General features: G+C 33.2%; 2 protein-coding genes and 1 long non-coding RNA gene across 3 annotated transcripts; 1 reads left to right on the top strand and 2 right to left on the bottom strand.

Moving 5' to 3' along the window:
- Positions 1 to 874: 874 nt before the first annotated feature.
- LOC140052383 (uncharacterized) lies at positions 875 to 3,623 on the bottom strand. Its single transcript, XR_011845623.1, has 4 exons — positions 3,409 to 3,623; positions 2,506 to 2,533; positions 1,789 to 1,912; positions 875 to 1,227 (listed from the first exon to the last, which is right to left on the bottom strand). It is a non-coding gene; the product is annotated as an uncharacterized lncRNA (long non-coding RNA).
- A 456-nt stretch (positions 3,624 to 4,079) lies between these two features.
- On the top strand, positions 4,080 to 10,004 carry LOC140050980 (transcription factor A, mitochondrial-like). Its single transcript, XM_072096024.1, has 7 exons — positions 4,080 to 4,166; positions 4,798 to 4,967; positions 5,173 to 5,243; positions 6,721 to 6,870; positions 7,917 to 8,021; positions 8,436 to 8,492; positions 8,982 to 10,004. Exons 1-7 carry the CDS (start codon positions 4,081 to 4,083, stop codon positions 9,156 to 9,158), a joined length of 816 nt encoding a protein of 271 aa, XP_071952125.1. The 5' UTR covers position 4,080; the 3' UTR covers positions 9,159 to 10,004.
- Positions 10,001 to 14,363, bottom strand: LOC140050979 (carbohydrate sulfotransferase 11-like). The gene is made up of 4 exons (XM_072096023.1): positions 14,245 to 14,363; positions 12,663 to 12,770; positions 12,175 to 12,329; positions 10,001 to 11,041 (listed from the first exon to the last, which is right to left on the bottom strand). The coding sequence occupies exons 2-4, from the start codon at positions 12,766 to 12,768 to the stop codon at positions 10,205 to 10,207; spliced, it is 1,098 nt and encodes a 365-aa protein (XP_071952124.1). The 5' UTR covers positions 12,769 to 12,770; positions 14,245 to 14,363; the 3' UTR covers positions 10,001 to 10,204.
- Positions 14,364 to 14,833: the final 470 nt, after the last annotated feature.

The following is a 14,833-nucleotide window of genomic DNA, read 5'->3' on the forward strand; positions in this document are numbered from 1 at the left end:
CATTTTCAGTTTTTTTTTGTTATCAATAGACCGAATAAATAATGAAATGAAATGAAATGAGAAACACCTCTCAACAAACTCATAATGTTCATACTGTAGGTTTTTGCATGTAAATATTATTGATTGAACGTTGTCTGCCAACATTCTGAAGTTATCGTTGTCGTTTTTTAAATGTGTAAACAGATATACCAACAAATATTTATTGTTTAGGAAAACGGTATATTTTTAAAATCTAACGCACTTATTAAAATCTCTTCTCTGTATCTTCAATAAGGGCCAAAATAAAAAAAAAAATTAAAAATCTTTCTCTGGCATTCCAAAAAAAAAAAATGGACTACACCATTTCATATTAACAGCAAACGGTAAAAAAAGGCCCAACATAAACCAATGGTAATTTGTACATTGTATTAGCAACATAGTTTTATGTAAAACTCCTGTTACCAAACATTTCCACTATAATTAATTTGCCACATATAGCGCCCTCTATATCGTCACACAAAAATGTTCTGCATGGCGTAATCACTATAATATCACACGTCACGTTGGTTATTTTTATAGAAAGTACATTCTCATTCATAACACTAAACATTCTCCAAGTCTGTATTAAATTTGTCTTTGTTATTTTAGTCCACCAGTCGACGTTTTTGTCTGGAAAATACAGATTCGAGTTTTATACGTTTAAAACGCCATTTGTGCCAAAATATTGATCTTTTATTAATATTAGGTCAAAACAGCTGTACTGTTGTTTGTCATACTGTTCAATAGCAGTATTCGATCGATACCTTAAAAAACACAAGTTCAAACCAAATGGAATACAACATATCTTTTATTCATTTTCTTTACTTAAACACATTACATTGTGAATTACCTTCCGGTTACAAGGTCCTGAGATATCAACTTTAGCCAGTCACGCGTAGTTTTCCTAAAACGATATGTTTATTATGGTGTAGCAAATAATATCTTAGACGACTGTTTCTTTCAAAGACGGGTTTGTTATAGACTAGGATGACGTCACTAAGATATTATCACGCTTCCTGGTGGACTTGTTTCCATTGTTGTATTTGAATTCTGATGATAGAGAAAGCATTGTGCCTAGGCGCGCCTACAAGTGATAATTTGGGGTAAAAATACCGTTAGCTAGTATTAGTATTATTTTTTTAATATAACGTTTTAATATAATGATTGATTGACGAGATGAAAATATTCTGAAACGGGTTGACACTCAATCTGAAAAATATAAAGATACATTTTTCTATTAATACAATATCTGAAGTTTGTATTTTTTTGCTAAGATAGTTCAAACAGCAGGGAACGTTCGATTATTCATGTATTATGTTCATTTATTTATCTTAATAGGAGTGGAATTCTGTATACTTCATGTTTTATATATCAAGGTGACGTAATGCATTTATGTAATAAAATGCGCATGTTTGTGACATCATTAACATATCGATTTTATAAAATCAAAGGACAGGGTCTGTATATAGATTCCTACTTAGAAAGAAATTGAAGATGATAAGCTCTCAAAATTGTGGACGTTGTCGTATTAAGAATACAAACATATATACTACTTTGAGTTAAAGAGCTATATAGTCAGATGTTTGCCCGACTCTTAAATAACCGTAGTAGATTAGTACATACGAGAACTAAAAAAAAAAGTAATTCTTGAGATTCTAACTCAGAACCTCCAGAAGTTGCATAATTTGAGTTCATCTTCTTAATAATAATACATTACAATGACGCCATAGTAGGGCAGACATCTGACCAAATAATACAAACATCACTTACACATTTTAAGTGCAGAATTTGCATGTCTTCCAGCAGTCATAGATCAAATTAACGTACGCCTCTTGATCGCATTTTCCAGCAATAGCTGAACAGTCCACCCCTGGTGTATCGGAGCAACTAATATCTACAAACAACACGTAAAAAAAGTATAAGAAAATATGTTGCCGTGTTTAATAAGTATATATTTGGTATACAGGCTAATATGGTGGTACGAACATACAGCGTGTATTCATTCAAATGACTGGAGATGTTGAAAGTCAATGGAGGAAAAGATTTCATGAACAATCTGTGCTTTTCCTTTATTAGTTTTTAAAGATGTATTGTCCCCCTGAAAAAAATAGTTATTAAAAAATGTTCTGTTGAATATGCCATTTTAATGTTATATAATAGTTATCCACTTTGACCAAAAATTAGATCGAAAAAAATGTATTTACCTGAAAAAATTTAAAGCAAAAAAATAAATGAATTTTTGGTTGAATTTAACCATTTATTTGTCATTTTATAAGTGAAAAACAATGTTTTTTGGGGTTTTTTTTCTACTGAAGTGATTAACTTTATTGAAACTACGAACTAACCTATTCAAAGTCTGATAATTAATCCTCATTTTTTATGTTTTTGTAGGACAATACATCTTTAAGTATTATTTATTTTACTAATTTATATATTCAATATGTGTATATTTACTGGATTGGACCACGTCATCAGTAGCTTACTTACCAGCATCGTTGACTCCAGCGCAGTATGCCTGTGGAAAAATCAGGATATTATAAATACTGTACTGATTTAAACAATGTTATTATACGCTAAAATCACGCATTATTGTTATAGTTGTTTTAGAGTAATATTAGGCCTAAACGTAATTCTCAGCTAACACAGAACGTAAAAAGAGATGTGATCACCAGTACGTCGTTCGTCTTTTATGTGACCACCACCTAATTCCTGCTGATTCATTCAAGTCGCTTTTTTGTCAGTAAAGGCGAAGGCTAATTACAGCTCTCTGGGTGCAGCATATACCCAGACTATTAAACTAGTAAAGGCGAAGGCTAATTACAGCTCTCTGGGCGCAGCATATACCCAGACTATTAAACTAGTAAAAGCGAAGGCTAATTACAGCTCTCTGGGCGCAGCATATACACAGACTATTAAACTAGATTTCTAAAATTACAATAGATATACAGTAGTTGACTTTGGTCTATTTCGGATCTAGTGACGGTCCTAAAGTACTACAACAAGGTAGGCCTACTCAGTATCCATGCTCCACGTTGTCTATTTCGGATCTAGTGACGGTCCTACAGTACTACAATACGGTATGCCTACTCAAGTCAAGTCAAGTCAAGTCAAGTATCATTTATTATCATTTGTTTTAGGAAAAACATAGAATTCTGTTTGCTCTGTTGGCGGAGCACAATATCCAACGGACACAACACGAACTCAAAAACAAAAACATTACAAAAAAAAAAGTCTACATCATATTTAAGGCTCTAATAGATCCTGGAAAGAAACTATTTGTACTCAGTATTCATGCTCCACGTTATCATTATTATTATTATTATTGGTGGGTGAGTGGTTGGAGGGGGTGGGGGGGAGCTGATTAATTATAATTTAAAAACATACACTTACCATTTGAATTATGCAAAGTGCAATCATTCCAACTAAGATAAATGCTAACGTCTTTGACATCGTGAAGTGAAAGTATCTTGTGATCTACTGGTTGTCTTGCAAAAGTTCTTTCAGAAGGGTGGTGTGTTTGCTCTGAAATCCGTACTTATATAAGGTTGGAAGTTGTCATAAAAGTAATAATCGTGTGTTCTCATTGGTTACATTAAATCAAAGTAAGGGAGTAAGTCCGATTATTACCATAATGACCGCATTAGCTAATCTTGTTTTCTCTCAATAATTCACCAAAACCATCTACTTAATTTGTTATTACTTCTCCCCGGGAATAAAAAAAATCACACGTAGACTTACATATTCACAACAACCAACCGCCCAGGATGAGTAGGGACATTTGATCTCAAATACAAACTGTTTTATCAAAGTTGTGTCCCACTTTTTTTAGCCGTGCGGCGTCTGAGCCTCTCCTTTTTAGAATTATTTAATAATGTTTTACTCTGCATAATTATGATATATATCAGGTGGTTGGATGCATAAAACAAACTATGTGTGATGTAACAATGATACAAGATACAAAAGAAAAGTTTATTTATTAAAACCTATTGTTTAATTTTTATAACATTTTAAAATACACGATGGATTTGGCGAAATTTGCATTTATTTTCTGGCAATCTTAAAATGGCAGCGCCCATGAAACAAATGAAGTCGTTGGTGTTATGCGCTATCGCCCAATATTCTAGGACAATATTGACTTTCCGTTCGAGGTTATTGAATTATGATAATTTATTATCTAGTTTTTATTTTTTAATGGTGTATTTTACATTCAGTAAAGTATATAAACTGGTTTGTTAAGCTAGGCCTAGCTAGGCTAGTATAGTAGTAGTTAGTTAGGACTGCAAATGAAGGGTACCCGCTTGGACGCGCCGGCACCGCCGTTGGAGATCGGTTCCACTGTACACTCTCGTTTAGGCTAGACCTAGCGCATGAATGCTTTAAATCAATCAGTATTTGTTTTATTTAGAGTCGATTAATTATCACAGATACAGTACATTACTATTGTCAAGTATTGTCCATACCATACTAGGCCTATGATAGGCCAGGCCTGGCCCTCTAGCTAGACTAACTCTAGTTTAGGCTAGAGTAGAGTTATGCCTTTTTTAGTTACGGCCTCATTCCAAACAAACCCGTTTTCCGGACTGATGATGAACAAGAGACATCATTTCATAATTCTCATTTCATAATTTAGAAACCTAGGCAGGGAGGTATTTTGTATACCCTCTGGATACTATTACTGATGACTACTTCTTATTTTTTACATTGATGCTGTGATTATTATATGATGTGAATATCTCTGTGAACATATTTGAACTAACTCATTTTTTTGTTTTGTTTCAGGCACGCTTTACAAAACAATGCATATTTTAGTTTATCACATGGGAATCACAGGCGCATAACAGATGCAACAATTTTATCAAGTATAATTCCAACAAAATTGAAAAGACCTGGAAACAGTTACGGCCTTTTCTTGGCTGATGTTCGAGCACAACTGACAGCCGAACACTCTGGTTAGCGAATGTTTTAGTTTTCAATGACAATCAAATAATAACCAATACAATTTAATGTTGTTTTTAAAATCTGATATTATTTTCTGTTGTGTCATTTGTTTCTCAGTAACTGTATCTAAATTCAGTATCATACAAAAATTCTTTAATACAGCAAATACACAGACTAGTAGCATAAAACCATAATCTTTTAACCCTTTTTTTGTAGATAAATCTTTTAAAGAAATTTCCCAAATGTTAGGTAACATGTGGAAGGAACTGCCTGAACCAGAGAAAGAAGTAAGTGGATTACACTATTATTTTTTACAATTACCATAAATCCTCGTGTATAATCCCACCTCTGGTTTAATCCCACCTCTGGTTTAATCCCACCCCTACAGTACTTTAATCCCACCCCTACTTTATTTAAAAAAAATTGACATAACTTAAACATTTTCCACTGCTCGATAGCATTAAGCACATCTCCAAATGAGAGGTAAAATTATAAATTTGGATCATCTATGGTCATCCTTGCTGACCAGTAATGGTTTATTATTCCTAGTGGTCAAATAAAAATGATTCATCATGAGGAACAATTACCATTAGTAGAGTCATTATATTCTTCACACTCCTTATTAGGAGTTATTAAATAGAGTAAATATTTTGAATTATGATTGGGTTATTTCAACTTCATCAATCACTTTTTAAACTCCCAATATAAACCCAAAATTCCAGCTAAGATTATTCCAGTGTGATATTAAAGAATGTCACGTTCCATCGGTATTACTGTTTATTCCCAAATCCCAATGGTCATTATGATTGCGCACACCATCATTATACTTGCTTAAATTACTTGTATAATTAGCCAACCTGTTAATCAACCCTCATTGAGTGCACTTAAGGTTAGTCATTTGGTAGGTTTTTACTGCTATGCATAAGTTCAAGTGTGCATGTGTCAATTGTGTAACATTAGTAGTTATTTATACATGAAATTAGGAATTGACAATTGATAACGAATTACATTAAGGAAATTTGATATTTAGTAGTAAAATAGCCTTAATCTCTGTCTACACAATCAAACTTTATATTTTATATGACAAAAAATGTGATGTGCTCTTATATACAGTAGAAATGATGATGTCATATCACTACCATATTTTAACATATCACTACCATATTTGGGTATGTCACACTTTTCTTGTCAAACTAGATTGATAGTGTAGACAGAGCTTTATAAAATTGTGTTTAAAAATGACAGTGTTTCTGTAAATTGTGACTGTAAATATGGTCACAGATTTTTTGCTCAGTTTCAAACGGTCCAAAATTCTTACCTATAATGAAATTATAATCGAAAAACCACACTTCTTTTGATTGTCCTGCCATTTTGTCAGCTATGGTGTAGGTAACTGACTACAAAACAATACAAATGGAAAAATGTTTTAAAAACAAAATTAAACTTATCAAGGACACTGGCAAATATAACTAACAGTATATTCAAAGACTATTACAAATAATTTAGTGGCAAAATGAATGGGTATTTTGTATACCAACACTACTTTAAGATCTTTATTTCACAATTTAAAAAAAGTTTACGTTACGTTAAAATTTTAGATTATATCAAGTAATTGGTCCTTGACATTTTGATATGAAAGCTGTAAATGCATCTACCATTATTAGCATGCTGAGATGAGCCCCACTTTTTTTTTCTTCTTTTTTACAATTGACCAACAGCTTTATGTCCCATCTAAAGTGTGAACAAAATCTTTGTTCTTTCTAGCAATACAGAGAACGTGCAGAAAAAATTAGATCAGAATTCAAACAACAGTTTGAATATTATAAAGCAAATTTAACAGAAAATCACATCAGAGTTTTACTTGAGATGGAGAGGACAAAACTCAGACGACGAAAACTGAGGAAGGGTAAACAGGTAATGCTATATATTTTGTTCATAATTACATATTCAATCAAGGAGTAGAGTTAATCTCTCCGTAGGCCTAAGTCATACGTTGACAGGAATTTCCTGATATTTCAGCTAATCCTCCCGCCCCCCACTAAAATACAATTTCTCCCGATTGTTTTATAGTATTTATGTTGTTAACCTGAAATGTGCCTAATTATACCCACACTGTTTACACTGGCACTGACATATTCTTGAAATTAGCCATTCAAAATCAAAAGTGTATTTTATTTCACAAACTCGCTCCCTTAATGACCTGCAGTGACCTTTTCGCAGCATATTCAAGATTAAAGTATGATTTAATGACTTCTGTAGTAATCTAAAGATGCTGATAAACTTCTAAGAAAAAGAGAATATACATCACAAAAATATGAAAAAGATCAGGCCGCCTGTTGTCTTTCACACCTACACTCACACACGCTGTCGGCCCTTGGTCGTTGACGTTATTGACTGAATTCTTGCGTCATATATACACATTTTTACTTTTATCTAACCTCATTGTGCTTAGATAAACTTGACACAGTCAGTTGGTTTTCTTTAATTGTGACATTTTACATCTTCATATTACTGAACATCAGTTAATATTTGTTTGTACTTTAAGTATTAAATTGTTTTTCTTAAATATTTTTTTTGGTTTCCAAGAGCTATCTGCTCTCTCATTTCATTGTTTTTTTAAAAATGTATTTAGCTAAGAGTTCATGTGTGTTTATGCATATTTTTCTTGTTTTACATATTTGTTTAGTTAAGTTTGTGAGTTTGTAACTTTTTATTTACGAACGCACCAATTGTCATTGATTAAGTGCCACCGATCTAAAGGTGTAAATTCAAATATATAAGTATAATATTACATTGGGTCATATTACATTTCATCATATTACATAGCGCCTCCTATTACTTCGCACAATACATTAGATCTTGCTTATTACCATATGCTGCTTTTCAAAATTCAAATTCAATCAAAAATTCATTTCACCCCAGGTGATTAGATGAAAAACAGACAGAACTTTATTTTACAGGAAATGAAAGAATTAGACAAACCAAAGCGGTTCTCTGGACCGTTTGCTTTTTACGCGCGAGCTAAACTGTCGGAGCTGAAAGCCGAAGGTGCAATAATCAGAAAAGTAAGTTTTAAGTCATTTTTCTTTATTAAATATAATTGAATGAATTTATCATTAGTTCTCGGGGCTCAAATTTATCAAACATGCATAGCAAAAAATCTTCTTTTAAATCAAATGATTTTGCTTAAGTCAGTTTTCAAAATAACCTAAGCAAAAATGTATTTTTAGGTATAGTATTTAAAAAAAGTCTGTTTATAAGATTAATATTTACGTTTTTTACTCACCATGTAAATAAAATAGATGGCAGTATAACATGTTTAAGTACTTTGCAGATACTGTATAGCACTTAGCTTTTAAAAATTCACAGGAATAACAGAAATTCTAAAGCATGTGTATTTGTGTATTACTATAGATGGCAGTATTGTTATTATTATTTCTGGTTGTGTTTACAGAAGACATTTTTGTATTTTATTTTAGGCTCCTTTAGCTGATGTTAGCCTTGATTGGAATGTAATGGATGAAGAAGACAAATATGTAAGTACAATTTGTGCAGTGACTTAAAGGGTAATGGGATGGGACATTTAGCTGGTGGTCTTACATTCATGAATACACATGTAAACATCAAAGTGGCATAGTGAAGAACTATTTGATAAGATGGATTGTTTCCCAGTTTTCCAGTCTACAGTGGTGACCTACGATTTTGCATTAGGGGAAGCCCAGGGCCCAAAAGTAGTGAAATGTAGTGCTAAACTTAATTTGATGTCCTATCTTTTGCATTTCAATTTGCGCAATTTAGAGGGGGCCCGGGCCGACAGGCACCCCCACCCCCACCTTGATTCTTCTCCTAGGTCGTGGTAGCTCTTTAGTATTTTCCATTATCCACATATTTCAGTATCCTATATACACCACAGGCACAGAATAAATCTAAACCACCTGGTGATATACTGAAATGGAATTAATTAATTTGAAACGATAAGATGAGGAAATCTGTCATATATATTTTGTTTTAATTATGCTGTTTAGGTTTATAAAGAGCTTGCAAAGGAAGATATGGTAAGGTACCGCAAAGAGATGGATGAATGGGAGCAAAGAATGGAAGCAGAGGGGAGATACGATTTATTACGCAAAAAAAAAGCACATCGTAAAGAACAGGAAAATGATACTGATAAAAATGATTCTGAACATGATGATACTACATGACATGTAGATAAAAGGAATGCTTTGATATAGTACTAATGAATTGATTTTAACTATACTACAACATGATGATGTACAGGGAGTAACAAACCAGTGTGTTGATTATGTGCATTGTAAAAACACTGTGCTGAAACAATGATAGTCATGAGCAAGACAATTGGGTTACGTTCTGGTTATGTAATGGGTCAACAGTGTTTGTGTCCTGAAGCGTGTTTTGAAAAGGTCCAGAATGAAACAATTTGATGGTGCTAAATGTTTCCCGACAAGATGGTGTTTGATATCAGCCTTTACTATTACATTCTTATTTATGAGAATAGAGAATATTGGAAACTGCAATGAATGAAACGTATTGTGTGGTCTACTATGTGGAAAAATAACATAATGTTATTGAGAAACAGTCTTTTGCATTGTATAAAGATGACGTCTGCTCTGTACTAGCTGATTCGGCTTGATATCCAGTTTGGCACATATGGCGTGTCATACCTATACTTGAGACGTAAAAATCAAAACGACCACTGGTGGCGATACGTAAAAGAAACTATCACTTCGTGCGTATATTTCTAAGTCTAATGAAATTACAACAACATATAAAGATGGTTAATCATACTCAATCAGTGATTTCTTTTAAAATATATTGTGGATGAAAATACAATAATTTTATACAAAATATCCTGTTTTGTGTTTTATATCGATTGACGTAGATTTCTGTGTAAAGATAATATTAAAGTATGCAGTACACATTTTTATTTCAGTAAAACAGTACAAATTAAATACACATAATGTAAATACCTTTTACGCTATGACAAAAATATCAAATTCTTTAATATAAAAGTACAGACCTACAACAAATATTCCAAATAAAAATTCTAAAAGAAAACATAACGTGTTTACGTGCAGTGCAATTGGACCTATTTGTATCAAGGTATCTTCATTTTAAGAATCACATAAATCAACATTTAGTCTTTATTGAAGTTAAAAAAGTACACTGCGAAAAAGAAGTTTACAAATTTCAAATGCATGACAGAGATGTTGTTAAATGATTTAGTTTTTTACATTTCTGGCAAATTATATCCAAACAATAAAAAATCAGGTTCATATATTCGGTACAGTTGTGCTATAGATTCTCTTGTCAAAGATGAGTAATATGTTTTGATTCGAAGTTTTTCACTAGCTGGGTCCGTGAAAGCCTTATGGTAATATGCCTTACCCCATATACCTATTTTCATTAAAACATATTTTATGTCATCGTTCGCGTCTTCTAGTTTACCAATATAATCAAAATCGATTTCACACGGACAGTTTTGTATATGTATCGGTGTCCAATGGACATTGGCGGTGTAGTGACCATCGGTCAAGTAATCAACAAATTCCTGGAAAGAAACATCAGTTCCGTCTATTTCGGACACGTTAAATCTAGATTTCCTATACTTTTTGATTATCGTTCTACCAATACTATTAAAAGACGGAAAATGATGATCCACAAACTTATCTTTATAAGCAGAAAGTATTCGAGAAAATGGATTTCGAACAAATATAAATTTAGTGTAGTTATGTAGACGCTCAATAACCTCCTTGTTTGTTAACTTTCCTGTCCATTTTAAAGCGTTATGTTTGTATAACTGTTGGTTTGGTACATTTTTATAGCCGGCCATTTCTACAATTATGCGTTCCCAGTTCGTAGAACCAACTTTATATGCGATACTGTAAAGAAATCTATTCTGGTCGTTTACAATAAGCGCCCTCAATTGTTGTCTGGGTTTCTCTGCAAGTGTTTTAATCTTGACACGATATCGGTTGTAACGATTTCCACAAATACCAGTCAGTAGTTGTTTTCTTACAAGCATCTTTTCGTCCATTAAACTCATCCATTTATCAGCGTCTATTTCCTGTTATAGAATGAAGTTAAAATTGAGTATTTTTTTAATAGGCCTAATGACAGAGTGTCAATTATTGTAAAATAGTCCTAGGTCAAAAGTGATTTAGAAATTATACACCATTATGTTAGTGAATCCAGGCTTGTCCTCACTAGCACGCAAGCTTGACCAATCACGACGCGACGGATCATCATCCTTCGCATGCGCTTTGTCATAGTGTGAACCAAACTTTCGATCAAAGCTATGACGTACGTACGCTCAATGAAAGTACAAACAAGAACTGTTGCCAGATTATTTTATTTATTAATTTCTGCAACAGCTGAACACATTATAGACTTTAAATGTAACAAGAAGTAGCAAAAGCGGCCGGGGGCCCACTGTCGCCATAAGGGGTAATTGTCGCTTGTGATTGGCCAAATCATTCGCGTTGCACCTTGTCCTAGTTGCAACCTAGTGAGAACCAAGCATAAAATCTTCCGGAACTGTTTCCTCGGTGAATCTTTTCTATCTGTGAAATCCAAGGAAGCTCTCATGGCTTGAATTATTTCCTGTAGGCCTACCAGCAGCAATAGTAAAACATGAATAAATTTATATTTATTTTTCTGTTTATGACCTTGCAATAATGTAACTATATGCCTTCATGCCATCTTGTAAATTCATATGTTAAGCTTACTATTGTTTTATTAGACATAGATCATAAATCTCAGAAAAGGCTCAATCCTGGGGCATTGCTAACTTTCTAATGTATTTATAAAGCGTCTTGAGCACCTTTGGTGGCGCGGCAAGTGCGCATTATATATTATATTAAAGCTAGGACGTAAACGCAACACGGTATTTTGACCAATCACAAGGGATGGATTATTCGAACTTTCACTTGTCCTTAGTAAACGTAACTCGCTTGCGTTGTGCACTTAATTTACATCGTTGCGTTGTATCCTAGTGGGAACCAAGCTTTAATGCAACGTTTTATGCGGAATTCGAAATGAGTTATAGTTATTCTCTAACATTCGCACCTATTTTTTTTACCATTTTGTCGAAGTTGTAATAGTTACCGTACCGTACATTTTTACACCTATTTTTAGACCCTCGATTTATAACTTAGGTCCTGTTTTATCGATCACCTTCCTATACACTAGCTTTCTTACCGTCGTTGTACTATTAACAAACTGTGTTTTTCTCTGTCGATCAAAACGATCTGAACTACCAATATGTTCTCGGAAATCCGGCGGAGGCTGCCTCTCCTCAATATACTTGTTTCGTTGAGCGTTTACCTGAATTCGTCCGAACAAGAAGTCTTTTCCTGTAATAATAGCAACAATGTAGCTTTATGTGGGATTATGACTAAATCTACTTAAGCACGTACTTAAATAATAATGGTTGGTGTTGATTTTCATGTTGTCCGTGTATATTATTTTTAGGGATGCAAAAGGTTTCATATAAAAGTACCTGATAAAACCGTGTGGTCAACATCAACACTAACTTTTTTACGTTCGGAGGAGTGGTGGTAAGGCGTTATTCTGAACCCTGCGTTGTGCCAATTAAATAATAAATAATACAAAATAGGCCTTTATAATGTGACATGTGTTATTATTTAATTAACTAGTAACGGATACAATTAAGCAACACGCCTTACTGTTATATATGACGTAGGCCAAACTTGAAAATATTCCAATGGCGTATACAGCTAATGTTCCAAAGACAACAATGACGATAAGACGTCTTAGTCGTATCCTCGGCATATCTACGTAAATAGTACTGTAGGTAAAATATTGTCTTGTTTATCTAGAAGTTGTTGCTCTTTTAATGTCTAGTAATGATTAACAAACACAATACATTACAGAAGTAATCATGTAGGACTGTCTGTCGTACTGATATCCCATCATTCAAGTTTCAAAACGTATGTTTCTGTGCAATGAGTGTATTAAATATAAAGTAGAACCCGAGGGGACAACTTCCGGACCCAACAAAGTACATAGGAGTGTCCCCTAAACATTGTGTTATCCTCACGGGGTGGTGTTAGAACTGATCAGTGTGTCTCAAAGGAGGGATCTACTCTACCTCTGCAATGTGTTTCAAAACCCTTTCCATTGTTTAACTCCCCAGTGGGTTACGGTGCGGTACATAACTTTCAACATCGAGTACATTACATAAATCAAAAGGACCAAAACAAGAAAAGAGTAACATAATTTGCACACAGGGGGGTTATAGTTTTACTTTTGAATGTTTATGAGTTTTTTCTAAATCATTTCCTTGTTATCGTATTATATTATATTAGGTTTAATGTTTGTGATAGTAATACTCATTTTCAAAATTCGTTAATTGCTCAAACATGACGTGCGCAAAAAAAAGACAAAAGTTGAACGTGTACTACTATACTTCATAATTTGAATACAGCTAGCGAAAAATAAAATAGTGAAAATACCATTGTTAGTTTGTTAAGCATCTATTTATTGTAGTTGATTGCATTGCATTGTTTTTTAACCATAATTAACATAGTCGAACATCATTTACGTCGCCTTAAATAATACTTAATTGAAAAATACGCGATATAAACACACAAATGATTTTATTTTATTATTTATTATTAGTATACATTGCTGTTGTAATACTAATTAGGCGAGATCCTAGATATGGGAGCATCATTGGTAAAACACGTGGAAATAGTTATATTGATTTATTGACGATAACAATGATAGTAATATGAATTAACGGCAAGATATGGATTTAATATTATAATTGCATCGCAGTCTACAAATAAGACAACAACGACTAACCCATTACACGGTAACTATTTCATTACAGATAGCACATCGATTGTCTGTTTAAAACTTGGAGTCTAAATAGGACATTTTCTTATTTTCATAATCGTATTTAATGTCAATGTTTCAAGATGCCATAATTTAAAAACAAAGACATAAATAGTATTAAATAGTGAAATATTATTTATAAAATTATTTAGATTTTAACGGACGAAATCAAATATGTTTTGGTTTGCGCAGATTGGTATGGCTAAATAACGTACAGTAGTACTGTACCTCTATAATAGATAATGTCGTATTGACAAGCTTTGTAGCCTACAACCCGTTGGAGCAAGGCAAGAAATGACTTCAACGGATCTCTGCAAGGGTAGCTACAACTATCGTGTACATACTAAAGGTAATTGCAAAAAAAAATCTGGAAAATGTGTTTGGATTCGATATCGGTTCAAGGCTTACCTTAAATGCTCTAGTTAATGTTTATATCTTCATATATATTCAGTATTATGATATTAGTCATAATGCCCTTAAAAGTAGTGTTAGCGTTGCTGTTTCTACCTGTCTACAACGCTACGTTAATTTAGCACAATATAGTAAAGTGTCAACAGTGTCCATTGTTAGAATTTTAGGCACGACAATAGATATAATAAAGCCCAACGTCAAGCTTAAATGAGTTATAATAAAAATGTAAACTATTGAAAGTCGAGCGCATGCGTAGTAGTCAACTCTCCCAATACCGGACTCTCTGAAAACCAGAAACTCTCCCAATACCAGACTTTTTTTGAGGACCAAAAGGTCCCAAATTTAATTTTACCATTAAAAACACATTCCGAATACCAGACTTTCCGGAAAACCAGACTTATTTGGCCGGCCCAAAGGTGTCCGGTATTGGGAGAGTTGACTGTACTACAATATAATGTCTATTCTCCTATAATAAAAATGTCAGAAGGCTAAAGTGAAAAGAATTAATTTCATTAATAAAGACTACTTTAAATACAAGTGTTATCGAAGAAGCTTAAACACTGGACTTGGTACATGGTTACATCCC

Source organism: Antedon mediterranea, chromosome 6 (genome assembly GCF_964355755.1).
Source record: "Antedon mediterranea chromosome 6, ecAntMedi1.1, whole genome shotgun sequence".
NCBI lineage: Eukaryota > Metazoa > Echinodermata > Crinoidea > Comatulida > Antedonidae > Antedon > Antedon mediterranea.